The sequence below is a fragment of the Populus euphratica genome, unplaced genomic scaffold, assembly GCF_000495115.2.
Source record: "Populus euphratica unplaced genomic scaffold, PopEup_1.0 scaffold5.1, whole genome shotgun sequence".
NCBI lineage: Eukaryota > Viridiplantae > Streptophyta > Magnoliopsida > Malpighiales > Salicaceae > Populus > Populus euphratica.
The window spans coordinates 4,722,109-4,743,114 of NW_011499848.1; the positions used below are offsets into that span (position 1 = coordinate 4,722,109).

Consider the following 21,006-nt stretch of genomic DNA (forward strand, 5'->3'; position numbering starts at 1 on the left):
CCCCCCCCCCCCCGCCCCTCCGTTGTAAACGACTAACGCCTGAAAAGCTTCACAAGTTTTTTTTGTTAAAAAAAACACCGATCGCTACCAGTATAGAAGCTGTGAAGAAGTGACCAAAGCGACACTAGTCATGGCTAGAGAGAGCGGCGGTGGCGGCACTGATTATACAACAGAAGATGATAACACTCATTTGCTTCCTCCAGCGGCCTCATGGAGATTAGATATTGATAAGTTCCGTCTTCCTCGAGAAAGTCTTACTCATCGAAGTCGTGATCGAGTCTCTTCTTTCTCCCTGGACCGTCTCCTCCCTACTTCAAGTACTCACTATTTAATTTCCTCTCTCGATCTCTTTTCTCAATTGTTAATTTGTTTATCTTTTAACATATTGTAGCTGTTATTTTAATTATTTTTCATGAACGCACTACGATATAGTTTCTTCTTTTTTCCCTCCAAATAAAAGGTTCGAGCCTAGATCTACGAGGAGGGGACACCAATGCTCTATGCTATAGTTGAAAGAGTTTCAAGCATGTTTTTAATGAACAAAATCTAACACTGTATTTTCTAGTTTCCATGCCCTGAATTTATTTGTTTTTGCTTTTCATCATCTACTATATACACTGTTTCTTGTTTATATTATAAGTATATGTTGTGCTGTTAGTTTGGCCATGCATAACAGCCACTGTCCATTGCATTTAGCTCTCTGCTAGCGTTGGGACTGTCCGGTTAAGCCTGAAGGACTTTTTTTTTATTTATTTAGTGGAAAGGTGAGAGGTGACCTTTGATTCCTTGGAATTCATTCTAGTTTGGTAATGGTGGAATTAGTGGGGTGGTTGCCCATTGCCATGACTTATCACAAGATTCAAGTGTTGGGTTTTTCTGGGTGGACATTGATCCTTTTTTTTGCAAAGTTGTGATGGCAATAGGAATTCCTTATAAGGGGTTTTCCTTTTCCTTTTATAAAAATGGAAAAGCCACGAGAGAAAGTAGTCCACGCACCAAGCGTAAAAAAAGCATTCTAGTTTTCCTGGCCATTTCTCCCCTGAATTTGACAAGGATGCTAATACAATAATATGATGAAATTTTACACGTCTTCTTAGTGGATTCTGATGCATGTATTATTGTTATAGTAATCAATTTTGTGATTCCTACTTTGATTTGTTTGGTCCCTGAATGTTTCCCTGTTCTGTCGCAGTTTGATTGTTTATTTGCTTATTTATTCATTAATTGACTAACGACAAAGACTGATTGATAAGTGACAATTATTGTTACCCTTCTTATAACATTTATTGTTTATTGAAATAATTTTTTTTTATTTTAATATTAATTTTATTAAAAATTAAATTTTATAATTTATTTTAATTTATTTCTTATGCAATTATTATATTCTTATCATCCGTGTCACCAATTCAATTTATAAGTTAATCCATTAACTTTAAGCTTTTTTTATTATTGAATTTTTTTCATTTCAATATTTAACATTTAATTTGATTCAGAATTAAACTTTATAATTTATTTTAATTTATTTAATATGATATTATCTAATCTTATGAATCAAGTAGAGAGTTTAGTGGGTTTTTTATCCACTCTAATTATTATTATTTTTAATTTTATTTTTTAATATTAAATTAATTAAAAATTAAACTTTATAATTTGTTTTTACTGTCTCATGATCAAGACTTAAAAGGTTAACTCAATTTTTTTATTATCTTTTTTAATTGATTTTTCTGATCTCATTCTTCAACATTGAGAATTAAGTTTTAATATATTTTATTTATTTATTTTCAATAAAATTATTATAGTATCATGACTCGAATTGTGAATTTTATATATTAAACTGGTTTGATTTAGGTCAATCTAATATGTTATTATTTTAATATTTATTTATTTTTTAAAATATTATTTTGAAAACTTTTTTAATCAAATTGTATTTTTTTTATTATATTTGAAATTATCAAGTCAATCAAGTTATATTAAATCAATTCTTATATAATTAGTTGTTTTTTCTTCTTGAAAACACTAGTAATGCTAGGATTTTTTTTATATTCTTTAAAAAATTTATCTTATCTATTTACATGTAAATGATCTAGTTTACATCTAAATAAGCATTAATTTACGTATGATGATTTTGAGTAACTTGAAAATTAATGACGCTAGTATACATAAATTGTTTGCGTGCAAAATTTCAAATTATCAAATGTATTATTGGTTCAGAGATTATTTTTAAAAAAAAATATTTTTTATTTTTTTGTTTTAAATTTTTTTAGTATTTCTATATTGTTTTGATATATAAATATTAAAAATAATTTTTTAAAAATAAAAAATATTTTAATTCATTTCTATATATATATAATCGTTAGTGGAATTTCAACCTCTCATTATGCGGGGTGGCTTGATCCGAGCTTATAACTCGGGTTGCACTATCCTTTGACCACGAGAAGTGAGGCAATGTATACCAACCCAATTTCGAGAGCAATGATTCTGTGAACTTCTCAAATACCTGAAACACGGGTTGTAAGTAGTTTCCTACTACCTCTGATCATTCTACCTTGTACTGTAGGCTGATGTCCTGGCTCTAAGCTAGTGACGTGTTGTTACATCGTAAGAACTACATGTCTGGTTCAGTTCAGCAGATGTGTTTTTTTGGCTTCTTGTCAGAACACAAGGAAGGATCATTTGTCGAGGTTTATAGTTGTTTTGCTACGCAGCTCGGACATGTTTTTGCTAAAATTTGAAAATAAAAATATTTTAAATTATTTTTTTAGTGTTCTTGTATGATTTAATTTATTGAAATCAAAAATAATTTTAAAAACTTTTAAAAGTATTATTTCAATATATTTTTAAATTTTATATATTTTAAAAAACAACATCTATTACAGTTTCAAAAACCTCCTTACTCTTCAAATATTAAAGCCCTGAAAAGAATAAAACAAAAAAGTTACAGTACTCTTCCTTCAAGGACACCAATATGTAGTGTTTTTATTGCCTCTAGAGCCTTTTGTTTCTCTATCCCCTTGTTTGGACATTGGCAAGAGAAGGTTATCGACTATTTTTTATCATTGGATCAATTGTGTTAACGCTGCATTCAGCACTTAAAATTACTAATTCATTCTAGTTTGTGGTGGCTAGATAATTTACAACAAGGAGTCTAATATTGTGGTGCAAAAAGCATTATTAGTAAAATAGATGGTTTTGAGTTGAGAGCATGCCATGCTCAACTTCGTGATTGCATGTTTATTTTCACCATGACAAAGATAACCATTATTCTGCTCTTGCATCATCCAGACTCCCTTGCAGTCTGTGGCTGGTCAAAGCATCAGTGGATGATGTTTTGGCCAGCCCCAGCTCTTTCTACATTATGGGCTAAACACCGAGTTATTTAAATAATTAGCTGATTATAGAGTTCGTAGCTGTTTACATTGAATTTTAGCAATTTACTACTCTATTTGGTAGATTCTTAAGACTTCTTGAAGCATAAATTTTACCTGACAGAGACAGGGAGCGAGTAGTATGACATTGGTTACTTGTAACTTCTTTCATTGTATTGGGACCTTGTGATTTCAGTCTCTTGAGTGCTACATTGTAGAATTTATGCCATCTCTTTCTTCGACGCTTGGCCTCAGGGAAGCAACGCAAGGTTTCTGAATACTACAAGAAACAAGAAAGGCTCCTTGAAGGGTATAATGAGATGGAGGCCATGACTGAATCGGGTTGTTTCCCTGGAAATCCGACAGAGGTAGGATGTTATCTTCTTTTCCCCCTGTTCCCCACTCTTGCTAATGATATAATAGTTTCAATCTAAAGGCATCCTTCTTCTTTTCAGGATGAAATGAAGCAGCTGGCAAAGAGTGAGCGACTGGCAGTTCATATTTCCAATCTAGCTAACTTGCTACTATTTGCAGCAAAGGTTTTTGCTTCTATGGAGAGCAAATCTTTGGCAGTTATTGCTTCAACTCTGGACTCCCTACTGGATCTCTTGTCGGGATTTATTTTGTGGTTCACTTCCCATGCCATGAAAAAGCCAAACCATTACCACCACTATCCAATTGGAAAGAAACGGATGCAGCCCGTGGTAAGTTAGTGCATTTACTTGGTCACTCAGTTTAATACTTATTTGTTTTGAATCAGATCCATGGCAGACATGACTTCTGATCTTCTATTTTTTCTTCTCTCATCCTCTCAAAGAGGTCTGTAAGTGGATTGTTATATCCACTCTATGTGCTGTTATGTTACACAAACATTCCTGAAGTAAAATCTATTCAGTGACAGAAAGCAATAGAGGGCCATGGAAGGTGTACTTCAATTATTGCGATAGAATTTCAAAATGATTACAGGCAATAGCATTTTCTTGGATATATCCAAGGATAAGAAGATGCAAGAGACTAGCTAAAATCACAATCCAATTGGGTTTCAAGATGGATAAACTGTCATTGTTTTTGTCAGGGAAAATTAACGCATATATGGAGCAAAGAAATGGAAATAATCAGCATTACACTCCAAGAGAAAGCAAATAGGAATTCAAATTTTGCATAACTGGACATCTTTCCAACTCAAATTATTATGAAATTATTGATTTCCTTCATTTCAAAATGTCTGATAATCATGCTTGATTATGCAGGGCATCATTGTCTTTGCATCTGTAATGGCGACACTGGGGTTGCAAATTCTACTTGAGTCTGGTCGGCGGCTCATTTTGAAGGTACGCGACTACGATTTACTCATTTTTCATCTGAGAAAAAGGATGAACTAAATAGTAGTGCAATGTTGGACTCGTACTTAGATTTTAACCTCGTTTTCACCTTTGACTTCTATTCTCCAGATCAGACATTCGAGAAAGGATTTAGATCACTTGCTAGTAACAGCTTAGACTTTCTTATATGCTATGATACTTTCGGCCAAAATTCAGTGAAAAAGAAAATTTAAACTATAAAATTTGAATGATAAACCCACTCTGTTCATGCTTTGAACTTTCTTTAATCACATTAGTTGCCACTGTCTCTGTCTTGGAAAGGGAGGGAGATTGTCAATTTAGGGAAGTAATCGCATATGGAATTGAGCTGAAAAAAGGATTCGATATTTTTCTGTTAATATCCAGGACCTCTTAGATTTAAATTTGAACGGATTTTCTTCAGGAAAAATTTCATGAGTATTGCTTCGATTGTCCTACCGTGTTCTGCACTCAGTGAGGGAACATAGCGGACTCAACAAAGTCATTCTTTACTTCAACTTGCCTGATTTCCTATGTGAAGCTTCCTACCATCTTCACCGCTCTCTTATGCAGTCTTAAAATAGTTTCTATTTATTTGATGCAGGAAGGGCCTGAAATGGATAAGGGGCAGGAGAACTGGATGATTGCCATAATGGTTTCTGTCACGGTAGTGAAGTTTCTGCTAATGCTCTATTGTCGAAGATTTAAGAATGAAATTGTCAGAGCCTATGCTCAAGATCATCTTTTTGACGTCGTAACAAATTCAGTTGGTTTGATAACAGCCGTCCTAGCAGTCCGATATTACTGGTGGATCGATCCTACTGGAGCTATTATAGTAAGTTTCTTAAACTGTGAATTCTCGTAGTTCTTTATTCTGCTGTATTTCAAGTTGGTTTAACCACACTTCAACTTCTCTTGCTTTATTCATTTTTTTTCAGAAAAAAACTATCTGGGTAGATATGATTAAATCCATGTCACCTATTATGTCCTGCGGAATATGTTCAAATGCTCTGCTATTTTTGTAAAAATTGCTTGGCCTTTCAATGAGCTGATAGCAATGCCTATCGGTGTCCTTAGCAGGGCACTGGAGGCAAATAAGAATCTCATTTGGTTCCTCCTATTAGGATTTAAGACTTTGGTTTAAGAATTATCGATCATTTCTTCACCCAATACGCAGATAGCGTTGTATACCATCAACACATGGACCAGAACAGTTATCGACAATGTATGGTCTTTGATTGGAAGAACTGCCCCGCCTGAGTTTCTAGCAAAGCTAACATACCTGATATGGAATCACCATAAAGAGATCAAGCACATTGACACAGTCAGGGCATACACTTTCGGTAACCATTACTTTGCGGAGGTTCACATAGTCTTGCCAGAAGACATGGTTTTGAACCAAGCACATAATATCGGCGAGGATCTCCAAGAGAAGCTTGAGCAATTACCTGAAGTTGAGCGAGCTTTTGTGCATATAGATTTCGAGTTTACCCATAGGCCTGAACACAAGAGCAAGTTCTAATGGGTGATAGTAATAATGGCTGGAGCTCAACCTTTCACTGCAAGTTCTTTGCGAGGCCAACTAATTTTCTCTTGTTCCACTGTTTATTTCACTTCTTAATTGACAGTCCGTCGCTTCTTGTCTGCTACAATTTACCTCATATTCCGCTCTAGTACTGTTAATCAATGCTACTAGTTAAGGTCATGTTTTCTTGATTAATCTTTTTGTAATTATACATGTTTTTTTTTCCCACCTCGTCCTTTGGTTAGAACTTCAACTGATTGAGGGTGATGAAAAATCTCCATCAGATGCTATAAGGGGTAAAAAAAATTGTGCTAGTCGGGAACTCTTGTTTTTTGCAATGCAGGCGAAGAAGACTTCGACTGGCGCAACGAAAATCATTTTGCGGAGAAAATATTTAATTAAGCATTATAATTAACGTAATACATGAACACTTTCAGAGTTTTTCTCTAAAACAAGATATTTTTTATTATTATTTCTACATCAACTTATATGAACCATGAGCATCGTATATAAATTCATTTTCCAGATGCAGTGTGTATTTGCATAATCTTCTTTGCAATTATTTTCCCCTTGAATCTTATTTCCAAAAAAAAAAAGGAAACAATCAATTGCCTTTTGATCATACTTCCAAGGGAAAAAAAATGCAAAGAACAATTCAGTATTTTATATGGAATTCCAAATGGAACTCTTTCGTATCCATAAATAAATATTATCTTATTTCTTAAAACCATTACAATTCCATTTGTTTTGCCAACATCGTATCCCTTTACTTGCTAGAACAACATTATATCACTGGTATATTTCGTCTCTTGCCATAAATTAGTCATCTTTATCCCTTGAAACATTTTCATGTTTGATGAATTCACTTTATTTATAATTTTTCATTTATTTATTTATCATTAGAAACTAGTTAATAAAAAATATTTTTCAATTAAAAAATAATTTGATTTATAAAAAAGTATTTTTATTTTATTTTAAATGAAAAACACTTTATAGAAATTATTAAAAAATTTAAAAATAACTTGTTATTTGCTAACTATATCAAGTTTGTACTCAATCTTTTAATTGATATATATGTTTTGAATTTTTTTTTAATTTTATCTATTAGAATTTGATTTAATTTGATTTTTATACTAACTATAGTTTTTCACCCCTGGAATTTGATTTTTAATTTAATTGATATATATTTTTTATTATAATTTTTTTATTTAAAATAATTTATAAAATTATTATTTTTTAATTCATAATTTTCAACTTTTTTATATGTCAGATTTAGTCTATATTCTTTTAATAAACTTGAAAAAAAAATAAAAATTTATTTTATAGATTATTTTTCATGATATTGACAAACTCTAAAAAATATTTTATAACTTATTTTTCATACACTATCAAATATTAAAAAAATTTATTTTTAAAAAATTCACTTTATATGAAAACTATTTCAAAAAAAAAACTACTTCATATTAAATAAACAAAAGAAATTCACTTGCATTCTTTCCACCAAATGCATTCCTCTATATTTAAAATTTTTCTTAATTACCCTTTCAATAACTATGAAAATGATTAAGTTCTAATAATTTCTCAATCTAAGAACATAATTTTCTCTTTAAAGTTAAATTATGACGGAGGTGGCACGATAACATACCTAAAAAGACTACTGAGCTTGGCTTTTTCATTGTCTCATAAAATGTTTAGAGTTTCGAACTCTTCTGCTGGATTGGGCCCCAGGTCATTTCGGTAATTTTAAGGAGCAGCAAACTAGGGTTTCTGCCCTATTCTCAACTACTATTTAATCCCCAACAAAGGCTTCATCTCTTGGTACTCCGCCCTCTCTGTACGCTGGCCACCACTTCTCATCTTCTCCATCTACACCAAGCCTGCGTCGATCCCTCAAATTTATACCCTTCCACACTCTCTTCATTATCCTAGTTGTTTTGATTTATATTGCCATGTATAGCCTGTGATGCATCAAAATTGTCCGTACCATCTGAGATCTTTCTGAATCTTTGATGACACACAAACTTGTATAGATTCTGAGGCTTTGTTTCTTAAAACTTTCTTTTGTAATTTTTTTTTCTAGGGAAATCATTTTTTAACACGAGGCAGTGACGATGAAAATCATATACCATCAAACTTTGAGAGCTCAAAAGAAACTTGAGCTTGTTGATGCCACCTAATAATTTCTGAGACCTCTGTTTCGATGTCATATGTTTTGTTTGAATAGCAGTAATTCTTTGGATTGTGCTGTTTTATGGGGAAAAGGCAACAAATTAGAGTCTCTGAAGTGCTTTAAATTTCAATAGCGTTTTCAGTGCTGTACGTTGCCGACACCAATTGTGGGTGCTGAGATTCTGGCATTTGCTTCCGTTTTACTGAAGCTTATGCATTCAGATGTTCCTACATTCCATTTCTTTTCTTCTTTACAAAAAAATAACTCGGTTACCTTATTCATTTTAATATAAGGTCATTAATCCTGCTTTAAAACTGGAAAAAAAAGTTGGGTGTGGAGGGCAACAATTTAGAGTCTCTGAGGCGCTCTTTCTATAGTGTTTCAGTGCTGTACGTTGCCAATACTTATCCGGGTGCTGAGATTATAGCATGATTCCTTATTTTGATAAGATTTGTGCCTTCAGAAGCTCCCACATTTAAATCATTCTCCTCCATGAAACCCCTATTTTTCAGATGCAGTTTGTTTTTTTTTTCAAAAATACATTTGAAAATTTTTATTTTTTGTTATAAATTAAGTTTTTCATGGATTTTTTTGAATTATGCTGATGTAAAAAAATCCAAGCGAAAATTACTTAGCAGTGCTTGCATCTGTGATTATTGCTTAAAGATGTTTTCATATTTTAACGCTTCCTTACATACACTATTTTGGTCAACTGTTATTTTATATTCTGAAATTAGAGGAACTCCATTAAAAGGAACGGAATGTTGCCAGTCTGAGTTTTGGATTGAACAACATTATTGATCCTTTGATTGAACACAATAATGACGCTTAAGTGTGTGCTTGGCTATTAGTTTTTTTTTTTAATCAGGTTTTTATTGGAATTTTTAGGGTGTAAAATAATGCCTTCTCTCGTTATGTTGATGCAATATAAACAAAAAAAACAGACCCAATAAAAGAAAATGGATCAATAATTCCTTCCATTTCTTCAAGTTGTCAGGCCATCATGTTTGACGGTAAATTAATAATGAACGATGAAAATAGAATAACAACGGAAAATCAACAAAAAAAAAATTATGGAATATAAGAATTTCAACACGGTAACAAAATTTGCATTTTGACATCTTAACAGCGAAATACAAAAAAGAAAAAGATTTAATTAACTAAACACAATAAATAATCCATCTTGTATTATCTGCTTCAAAAAATCTACTTGAATGATGTATTTTTTTTGTTGGCATTGTGTGTTTATTTTTGTTTATGCTTGTTTGTATGAATGAAAGACGAGAGAAGCAATTATTTTAGAAACCGCAATTTTCATGCCAAGGCCATAACAAAATAATCTTCAGTGCTGTCCGTTGCCGACACCTCCGAGGACGTCACATGTTGTATGGGCCTGTTATGTATGGGCCTGTTCTGTGAACTGTGAAGCATGGTGTCTTCATGCCCATTTATGCCTTCTGGGCTTCTGGTCGAGGTATTTCCCCTGCTTTGTTTTGTTTGCGGTGTTCCTGGTTTCATGTAGTCCAAATTTCCTCATTGGTGTTAGAATCCCCCGTGTGGCTTTTGAATTATTGTCTCATGGAGGTCAAATCTGCCGTTGTATTCTAACATTTTCATCCACGACCAGGGATTTGTCACGGCAACGGCAACGGCACATTTTCATCCACGACCAGGGATTTGTCAGGGCTTTCATTGAGGATTTATTTCATCTTGATCGTATAATGTTTGAATTTATACCACTAATGTTGAATTTCAGTTCAATCAAGACTTGTTAAGATTCATAAAGATACTCTTTTGTTGATGTTTTATATTTGACTAAAATTTAATTTATTTTTTTATATAATGATATTAAAAATAAATTTTTAAAAATAAAAATATTATTCTAACATATTTTCAAACAAAAAATATTTTAAAAAATAACATCTACCAAACTTTTCAAACAAAAAATATTTTAATAAATAACATCAACCAACCTCTTATATTTTAATTTTTAGTCCTCTTCTACGTCGATTTTATAGAGAAGCTGTCTTAGTTTCTGAATAATAATTTGGAAAAGTAAAGATTGCGAGAATGAGGGATCGTTGAGGGAATGTTCGACAACGTTTTTGTTCACATTACAAGTAAGGGGATATTCCTTTTACAATGCCCTTAGACAGGATCATCTTTTTCTATCCTTTTTGTCTTTCGCCTCTCTGAAACAAACTAAGCGGTCAAAGGAAGGGAAGGGTCCTCAATAATGTAGGAAGTAGCCTTATCCAGTGGATTCAGCCCTACCATTTGCTTGACCTAGAGAACGTTTGGCTCAAATTTTAATATTTTTTATTAAAAAACATTATTTTTAATATTTTTAGATTATTTATGTTAATCCCAAAAATAATTTTTAAAAATAAAAAAATATTATTTTAATATATTTATATAAAAAGACACTTTAAATTATTATCATTATTTGATTCCCAGACCCCATTCGATGCATAGCATGGCGTTATGACTTTTCTAATTCATTCCTTCTCTTTTCGATGTCTCGAGTTTTGGGACCCACCTCCGAATTTCCCAGCTATTACAGTCTCATACGAGGTTCTCTCCAAGTTCGCCATGCTCGTCCCTGAGAAGGAAAGCTGGCAGTTCTGGATCGTACAACTTGTCCCCTGCATGCTGTGCTGGATGGCCGGACAGCAAATACAAATAGAACTGAAATTAATAGGTTTTGTTGAGGTTTTTTGTAGCGAGATTCTGTTGATTGGAATTGAAGTATAAAATTCAAGACACGGCAGGAACTAGTTTGGTCGGTGAAATTAAGATATCAAGCGATTTCGATTGGAATATCTTTATTGGTGATGAGAAATAAAAATATAATTATTACTAAAATATAATTATCATTGGTGATGAGTATATCTTATCATTTATATTAAGCATTGTTTTTATGTTTTAAAAATGTTTTTAAAATAATTTAAATTTTTTTTATTTTTTTTATTTTAAATTAGTATATTTTTAGTATTTTCAAATTATTTTAATATGTTGATGTCAAAAATAATTTTTAAAAAATAAAAAAATATTGTTACTATGTATTTTAACATAAAAAGCTATTTGAAAACCAGCATTTTAACACAAAAAACTATTTGAAAACTAACAACAATCACATTTCCAAACAAGCTCTAAAAAGAAATTATAACAAAAAATTAATTTATGAATTAAAAGCAAAATAAAAATATAATTATATAATTTAGTATTTTATTTCAAATATAAAAATTATAATATATTATTAATTAAATTCAAATAATGCAATTTAATTTCAAATATACCAAAGATTATCCCCCTTTTATTTAGTTGAAGGATCAATCGAACTTTCAACCAACCATGAAAAAAATTCCAAGACAACAAGGTGTTTGCGTGCTTGCCTTGATTTTCATTACAGGTTGAGAACAGGAAACAAACAAGAATATACAAAGAATAGAGGGGTCGGTTTGCAAATACTATAAGACCTCCCTTGCAGCCCAATTTCAATCTCAAAAATAAAAAATAAAAAAATGGTATAACACTCTCATGGCCGTGTTTAAAACCACTCAAAATCAAAGAGAGCTCATTTTGTTTCTTCTCTCGCCACAACACAAAATTCACAAAGACAAGATACGAAATCATTTCTCATACATTCCGTGAGAAGCTAGAAAGAATCAGGAAACCCCTATTAATCATCCAAAGTTCATGGCTTTTCTTTTACCAAACCTCTCCCCTTCTTTCCTTATCAATTCCAAATCCTTCAAAGATAGAGAGAAACCAGTCTTGTACCAAACCCAAACTTTACCCTCTCATTATCAAACCACAACCACAACCACAACAACTAAAAAACCCACCAATACTAACTCTTCCATGCCCCCTCCGCTGCAGGTTAAGACTCCACCGGGTGCACAGGATAAGGAGCAGCACCAAAGAGATGAGTTTTATGTAAACCTTGGCCTAGCTGTGCGGACACTCCGTGAGGATTTGCCTTTGTTATTCTCAGAAGACCTCAATTACGACATCTATAGGTAATTATCTCATATGGGTACCTCTTGTTTTCTTTGAATTCAGTGTTTTTTTTTCTGAGAAAGTTTGGAACTTTGTTATATTGGTGTTGGTATTATTTTGTTTCAGGGATGATATCACATTTATCGACCCTCTGAATACTTTCACTGGAATTGACAACTATAAATTGATCTTTTGGGCATTGAGATTTCATGGTAAAATGTTGTTTAGAGAGATTTCACTCGAGGTTTATAGGATTTGGCAACCCTCAGAGAATATGATATTGATTAGATGGAACTTAAAGGGTGTTCCTAGGGTCCCATGGGAGGCCAAGGGAGAGTTTCAGGGCACTTCAAGGTATAAATTGGATAGAAATGGAAAAATTTATGAACATAAAGTGGATAATTTGGCCTTCAATTTTCCTCAGCAGCTCAAACCTGCTGCTTCTGTATTGGATTTGGTGGCTGCTTGCCCTGCTAGTCCTAATCCAACGTTTTTGTGGGGACCTGCGGACGTCTACTCATCTTCATGGGTGGAATTCTATCGTGCTGTTAGAGAGACTTTGGACCGGGAGAACAGTACAAATTGCTTTTGCAAGATGGCTACTTGTTCATAGTTAGTGAGGTACTTATAATATGATGTATATCAAGAATTTTGATTCCTCAAAAAATATGTATTATTAGTGCATTATATAATTAACGATATATTGAAAGACAAAAGTAATGGATTTTGTTGAAGGATAAGGTGTATGTACACGGGCCAGGATGCTGGAGTTCAATGTGCTTATGCTTCAGTGAAGGTAGAGAAGCTTAGACATGTTTAATAATTCATACAGATCTGATTTGTATGTATACAAAGTCTTTAGTCAGTATATTAATAATAGAGCTTGTTTTGCAATAATTCTGTCACAGATTTGAATCTTATATTTCCCTTTTACATTTGAAAGCATGATTATATTTTTTATGCTGACCGTTCTGGGTTTTTGAATGTGATTTGTAATTCTCTTTGAATATGGTACCACGATGTTATTGATGATACAATATAATTCTCTTAGATTGGTTTTGTGTTGACATTTTTAAGGTTCTTAGTTCTATAAATTAGGAGATGGTTTCCAAAAGGCTAGGAAATCTAAATGCATAGTGCATGCTATCAATGAAGGTCAGTGGGGTAGAAAAACTGAGCATTAAATTCTACCCGGGAGCAATATTTTCAAGCATTTCTGCTTTGAAGATTAAATTGTGATGTGCATTTGTTTGAAGTGGGCTTTTCTATGTAGCTTATGTCATTTATGTTAGATAAGAATTAGGTTTGTAATTGTGAAAGAGTGCCATTCTTGCAGTTTACGACTTAGATTCCTTTCCTGTAGTCAATGATTTCTTCTCCTTCCACATTTGTCTCGTAGCATGTTGTAGGATTTTTTGGGTGTGATGGTAGGTACAGAGAAATATTATCTTACAGCCATGTTGTTCCTTGAAATTTTATTTTTTTCCTCTGGAGCATTGTGCACCTGCATGTTTTTGTTTAGTGTGGTATTGTTTTGGTTGTAAATTGCTTTTGTTTTTCCTCAAGCATGTTTGATTGTTCAGTGTTGCTAATGGATTTCGATGACTTCTGTCACTTCACTGTGTATCAACGAAAAGGCCTTGTTCCTAAAATTTGGTGCTGTACAAATAAGCTGGTTGTTCTATACATGACTTATCCTTACAGCGCCTCAGTTCAAACTTTGTCTATTCTTTGTTTGTGGCTGTAGTCTGAGCCAAGTCAAAAGGATTTGAATTAATATTAAGAACGCGAGCTAGTAGTTGAAGGCATTAAAATTGTAAAATGAACAAGTTTAATGAGATAAAATATATGCTGCGAATTGAGAATTGGGTTCATTGGAGAAATGCCAAGCGTAAAAAGGTCCTTGATTTGAAGGAACTTTTCTACTTTCTTCGTGGATGTAAGCTAACTGAATATTGTCAAAGCGGTGGAAAAGAAACAGGAACATTGCTGCTTGATGGAGACCGAGTTCTATCCTGCTGTTGAACTCAATCCAGGCCGTTTTAGTCTCCGAAACTTTCATTCTCTGTCCATTCAGTGTCTTTCCTAGCTGTTCCTGGAGGATCCTTCTCTCTGAAACTCCGCCAGTAATCAGAGAAAGGAAGAGTTCTCATCTTCATCTGTTGTTTCCCTGAGCAATTCTTGTTCCATGGTAGTGACAAAATCAACATATAGCGTCTCGGTGTTGGGAATTGTTCCTTAGTCTGTCATGCTTGCGGGGGATCGCACTCATGAATTTCCTTCTTACAAGAAGTTGGATCGTGGACATAGAATATGCTTGAGTTCGAGAGAAGATGCCCTAGATTAACGGTGAAGTTTGAAAAGCCAGAACTTTCTCGTGTTTCAAGCAGAGCAATCAAGTCACTTGAGAAACGAGACAGGGGGTCAAAAGACTCTGAGCTATGACGGTGGATGGTAAATTGGGGAGATGTCATGGGGCAATGGCCTCCGTGAGTGCAGGAGGGAATATAGATCCATCCACCCTCACAGTTCAGCTAGAAGCCGGCAATCATTGCCACATCAAGCACGGATAATAGTAACTTACCGGGTACATGACTCAGCGCGCAGCATCACGGATTAATTTATTTTATATAAAAAGTATGAAAAAAAAAATTAAAAATATTAGATTTTTTTTAAAACTATACTTGAAAATTTTAGGTGTGGCTGCAATATCTAATTTAAAAATAATATTTATAATATTAATAATAACATTAAACTTGTATGGTTTAAGTTTAAGTAGGTTTGGTTGCAATACCAAACCCAATAATATTAAATGTAAGTCTGGTTGTAAAGTCGTGTCATGCAAGTGTGATAATTAAAAAAATTAATTAAAAAATAAATAAATAGACCAACAAAAAAAATAATGAGAAAAAAATCAGAATCAATTGGGTTAACTCGCTAAATTAAGTTAACCTATCAAACCTAAAATTCGTGTCATGAAAGTATGATAATTAAATAAAAAAAATTTAATATTAATGAATGAAATTTTAAAAAAAATAATTAAAAAGAAAAAAGCAAAGAGAAAAATACCTACAATAAGGAAAAACTGACAAAAAAAAAATCTGGATCAACTGGGTTAAATCATTAAACCTGGGATCCATGTCGTGAAAGTCTGATAATTAAGGAGAAGCTTTAATACTAAGAAACTATAGATAAAAAAAAATAAAAAAAATAAAGGCATAAGCTTTTTCACTGTAGATTGTACTGTTCTATTCACAGTAGAAGGCTTAAAAGGAAAAAAAAAAAAAACAAAGGCATGCGCCACAGATTAATCTTTTTCTTGATAAAAAAATGCTAAGATCTAAGAGTGTGAAATCTTTCTACAAAGATATATCAAAAAGCCTCAGGTCTAGCTGCAACACTTGACCCAATAATACTATTTAAAATATTAATAATAACATTAAACTTATATAACTTAAGTTTAAATGAGTCTAGCTGCAACACTAGATCCTGGAACATTAGATATGGGTCTGACTATGAGATCATGTCATAAAAATATGATAATTAAATAGATTGATTAAAAAATAAAAAAAAACCAATAAGAAGAAAAAAACTAATGAAAAAAAAAGAAAAAGATTAAATTAACCAGGTTAATTCTTCAAATCAGGTTAATCCGTCAACCTTAAAATTCGTATCATGAAAGTTTAATAACTAAATAGAATAAAATAATTGACGGGTTTATCCAAAATTAACTGGGCTAATCCGTCAAACCAGGTTAACTAGTCAAGTCAGGAATACGTGTCATGAAAATCTAATAATTAAATATAAAGAAATTTACTATTAACAAACTAGTCTAAATAAAAAAATTAATTAAAAAAATTTATGTTAACTCATCAAATCAGGTTAGCCCAATAAACCCGGGATCAAACAAAAAAATTAAAAAAAACAATTTAGCGTTTCATTTAATTTTTAATATAAAATAATAATAATAATAATAATAATAATAATAATAATATATTAAAAATAAAAAAGTGAAGGGCGTGGAAAAACTATAGTAGTTTTTTCATGCATTTTAGCGTATTCTATAATATATATTTTTGAGTGGCTAATCATGTATTAATTTTTTTAAAAAATTTTATAAATTTTAAAATTATTAAAAATTTATACTATTATTAATTTTAAAATATATAAAATTAGTTAAATTATATATATAAACTGATTTAAATAATTATATTAATCAAAATAATAATAATAATAATAATAATAGTAACAACAATAACTATTCTTTGCAAGGCAATATAATATCTTGTAGATTGCCTCGTGACTTTCTTTTTATTTATTATTTAATTTCCTTCTCACAGGCTTGTTTCTTTTGCACGAGGAATATCATTTTCAAATGGGTCCACAGCTTGGCTCTTGCTTAACCGTCAATTATGCTCCCACCAAATGCCAAAAATATTTGGTTTGGGGTCTCACATGTTTGTAATTCTTTTTTCTCTTGAGGTAAATAAGAGGTGATGTTTTTGGAGGCCAGTATAGCCTTCCTCCTTGTTGTAGTGATCATTAAAATCTGACGACAACGTTATTCATATAGAAATATTTATTATGCGGACATGGTTGATTGATCTTATGTAAAGTAACGCCACGTCGTCCATCAAGTTATTAATTGTTCGAAAAACTCAGTTTGATTAAATTATTGTTATTTTTCCATAAAATTCAAGTTAAATATTTGGTTTGGGCGATGAATTGCTTTTCTAAAATGTTTGCTAAATTATTAGCAGCAGTTGTTTAAAAAAAAAAAAAAAAAAAAAAAGGAAAAAAGTAAAAGCAAAGCAAAAGCACACTCACCAGGATGTTCCCCCGAACTTTTTGGGACCCGCATGCCAACGAGCTAATTACCCTCAACTCGACAGGTTTAGAATAGAGATGACAACAAGTTGTCAATTTCCCAATTGACAATTTGTTTTGAACTCCTGGAATTCAATTTAATTCCATTTCAAGGGTTAAATCATGTGTTTGAAGTTATTTAAAACATATTTATTTAAATTCTAAATAAAATTTTGATCTTAGAAAATAGAAAAAAACAAATGAATTACTAATAAAAAATAATCTTTAAATAAATACCACTACAAATTCTCTTTCTTTTTTCCAACAAAAGCTTCGGTTTTTTTTCTTGGGAAAATTGTCTACATCGTGTTACTGTTTTGTACGGTGTTTCTAGTTTATCTGAAATGATGGTGGAAAAAACAAGACAAAAAACAAAAACATAAAAAGAGAAGCGAGATCATTAAAAAAAAATTAATATAGATATTTAAGTTAATTTACATATATTTTAATTAAATAAAATAAAAAAGAAAGTTTTTTGATTGGTGTTGATGTGTCAATATAACAAAGATATATGTAATGATATGCACTGTTTTTGGATTTTATTTAGTGGAATAGAGTGTAACAACTTTCTATTGTTATTATTATCAATAAAGAAAAACATATTTTTAGGGAAAGTATATATTTAGTATATCATCATGGATTTTTACAAATGTGTGTTTCTTTGCTAAGTGGTACTGATGTATAATAACTTTTTATAAATATATATTTTTAATGATAAATAACTTATTTAAAAGTAAGTGGAATGGTTTTATAACGTGGGGATTAAATGAGAACAGGTATGAAAATATCTTTATAACTAAAAAAATAATATAATGATGTGTTTATAATAACCACTCGTTCCTAATGTTTTCTAAATACATCATGCACGTTGATGTTTCTTGTTGTCTTTATTATATCTCACATCATGATTTATTATAAAATAATTTATGAATTTTATTTTCACAAGAGGGAATGATTTATGAATTAAGGGTAAAACAATCAAGATTGTTGATTTAATTTAATTCCATAAATATTTTAAATAGTATAATTGAATTCAATTTTATAATCTAATATTTTATTTTAAATATAAAGATTATAATAAATTATTAATTCAATTCAAATCTTATGTAAAATTAAATTCAATTTCACGTGTTATCTAAAGAAACTCTAAAGGGTGTGATGTCCCTAGTGGAAGGCATACAGGGCCTGAAATCTCCGATCTACCCTTGCACGCTATTTGGTTAAAACCCCTCCAATTCATTCATGGTGCCAAACTAATTATTTAGTTAATTGGTATCAGTAAATTTATTTAAATTCTCCCGCAGCATGACAACCTTGCTATTTCCCCTTGCGTCTATTTAAGAATTTGAGATTTTGGCTCGTTAATTTTTTTAACAGAAACTCAAAAAAAAATAATCAGAAATTCCCTCTTTTTAAAACATAATTTCTCTTCTCAAATTTGATGAAGACAGTGATGCGAGATTAGACATCTAGAGCTTTTGATAATGTAATTATAATTATTTTTTAAATAATTTTTTTATTTAAATATATATTAATAATTTACTGGCTGCTCAACTCATTCTCTGTATTCCTTATATTCTAGACTCAGTATCTATTTTTTTAAAAAATAACTGGCTGCTCAACTCATTCTCTGTATTCTTTATATTCTAGATTCAGTATCTATTTTTTTTTTTTAAATGAAGTATAATTTGAAGGGAGGTGCATAGCATCTAGATTTGGTCATGATAATGAGATAGAAGATTACAGTGATTGTGCTCTCTTTTGTAAATCAAAGCATCAATGTAAAATATAAAAATATGAAGATTACGGTAAGGGAATTCCTTATCTGTGGGCGTTGTTTGAAGTTTGTGAAATATAAAAACACGTACACATTAAGTATGAAAATCATATATATAAAGAGTCTAGAAAATTGTTCCTCGATAAAGCTGATTATTTTCTTGTTATTTTATAAATTATCGTCAAACAGTCATGTCTGCTTCAAGTGGTGTTTTTTTTCTTTTTCCTTCAAGTTCAAGCTTTTAAAGGACATGCCATGGCATGTGATTGGCTAAGAACATGATTTATCATCGGTTATGGCGATAATGGATGCAATGACGAGTTAATAAAAAAATAATATAAATGAAAGTGAAAGTTTTAAAGTGGTATAAAATCAAAGATAGAGAGAAAAATATAGATTTTGAATATAAGTTTTTCAATACAAACAGTCCTTTGTCAGATTAATTTTTTTAATGAAAATCAAAATATAATTATCAAATACTTAATGGGAGAAATAACAAGAAAAACACGAAAAAATAACCAAAAATAATATTTTTAAGCTGAATAAAATATTTTTATTATCTTTACTGGATCTAAACTTCTAATGTGAGTTTTTTTCTTTCCCATGTATATTTTTCCTCCATCTAATAATAAACATTAATAATTAGCCCCCTCCCACCCTCCCACGGTTAATGCATGGGTTGTATCGTGTTTTAATCTGAAATTTTGTTTTTGTTTATAGGAATATTTAAGATAGCATAATAACAGTTATTTTTTTTAATATTTATTATTTAAAAATATATCAAAATTTTTATTTTTTAAAAATTATTTTGATATTAATTTAAAAGGTGTCCCGAACACCCTACACTATAATCATGCCGAGTTGTGTTGTCACCATTGCTCATCGACAACATGTTGGAAACCTATCTTTCCCCTCTGAACTAGTGGGCTAACAGAGAAAAAAGGGCCCATTCCGGCATGATTGAACCTACCTCTGCTCCTAAACATAGAGATTCTTGTCACATGTCACTTTTGGTGCTGTACTTGCAATTTCTCGTAATAATAACATATACATGGGAAGGAGCTTGCATTAATACATGTGTCCTCTTCAGACCTCACTCATTTGTGGACAAGCCTTCCATCCACGCCTTCTTTATGTCTTCAAAATCACGAGTCAAAAAATTGTCGGAAAAAATTACATGACCAGTTCCCTTGTCTACCGGATCTTCCGTTTATCTTAAAAATATCACGGAGAATATATTCGTCTACTAATTATGCTAAACGCCAAAACGCTTTAACTTTTTACTATCCGAGTAAAATTTTAGACGCTGTTTCAAAACGCCGTCAAAACAGTATTTTATAAAAACATTAAAAAAATATTTTAATACATTGGTAATAAAAATAATTTTTAAAAAATAATAAATATTATTTTAATATATTTTTAAATAAAAATAACTAACATTACATTTCCAAACACCCTAAGTTTTCATTAATCTTGGGGTAAAATAGGACTAAATAACAAGTTACAATTAAAATTATATTCCTCGAAAAACGAACAGTATAGATTAATTAGGTCGAAAGGCAAATAAGAAACCATAGAAATTCAACGAACAAAAGAGAAAACGTTGCAATTTGAATATCAAAAGAAACAAAAAGGAAAACTTTGGTCCCTCATTTAAAAAAAACTAGCGTATCATTTTTTTAATACACTACTTAGCATAATAATAATAATAATAATTTTTTAAAATGCCTTTAATATACTATTCAATATATTATTCAATATACTATTTATTTTAAATTTTTTAAAAATTATTTTTAATATTATTATATTAAAATAATATAAAAAATAAAATAAAATTTTAAAACAAAAAAACTTATATTTTTTAAAAAGCACATGCAATTGCAAAAACAAAGCACTCGCCGGCACGGGGCTATAAGGTTGTAATTCGAACACACTTCAAGGTCAAAATCGTCCTTTCAAAA

At 31.1% G+C, this 21,006-nt stretch overlaps 2 protein-coding genes across 4 annotated transcripts in view; both read left to right on the forward strand.

The window, feature by feature from the left end:
- LOC105117892 (metal tolerance protein 9-like) overlaps positions 1 to 7,103 on the forward strand; it is a 9,024-nt gene extending 1,921 nt beyond the window's left edge. The window contains exons 2-7 of one of the 3 annotated variants that reach the window (XM_011015704.1): positions 3,621 to 3,733; positions 3,821 to 4,069; positions 4,616 to 4,696; positions 5,310 to 5,540; positions 5,883 to 6,234; positions 7,005 to 7,103. In XM_011015704.1, the coding sequence (XP_011014006.1) occupies positions 3,621 to 3,733; positions 3,821 to 4,069; positions 4,616 to 4,696; positions 5,310 to 5,540; positions 5,883 to 6,227 (1,019 nt within the window). In that variant the 3' untranslated portion in view covers positions 6,228 to 6,234; positions 7,005 to 7,103. Of the gene's footprint in view, positions 1 to 73; positions 318 to 3,620; positions 3,734 to 3,820; positions 4,070 to 4,615; positions 4,697 to 5,309; positions 5,541 to 5,882; positions 6,457 to 7,004 lie in introns of those variants that run through there. The other 2 variants (XM_011015708.1, XM_011015698.1) reach the window with 2 other exon arrangements.
- Positions 7,104 to 11,939: 4,836 nt separating this feature from the next.
- Positions 11,940 to 13,322, forward strand: LOC105117923 (uncharacterized). The gene is made up of 2 exons (XM_011015744.1): positions 11,940 to 12,422; positions 12,529 to 13,322. The coding sequence occupies exons 1-2, from the start codon at positions 12,100 to 12,102 to the stop codon at positions 13,013 to 13,015; spliced, it is 810 nt and encodes a 269-aa protein (XP_011014046.1). The 5' UTR covers positions 11,940 to 12,099; the 3' UTR covers positions 13,016 to 13,322.
- Positions 13,323 to 21,006: the final 7,684 nt, after the last annotated feature.

Coding starts and splice junctions, on each gene's coding strand:
- LOC105117923 (XM_011015744.1), top strand. CDS start 12,100: ATGGCTTTTCTTTTACCAAACCTCTCCCCTTCTTTCCTTATCAATTCC. Junction 12,423..12,528: donor CTCAATTACGACATCTATAG/GTAATTATCTCA, acceptor ATTTTGTTTCAG/GGATGATATCACATTTATCG.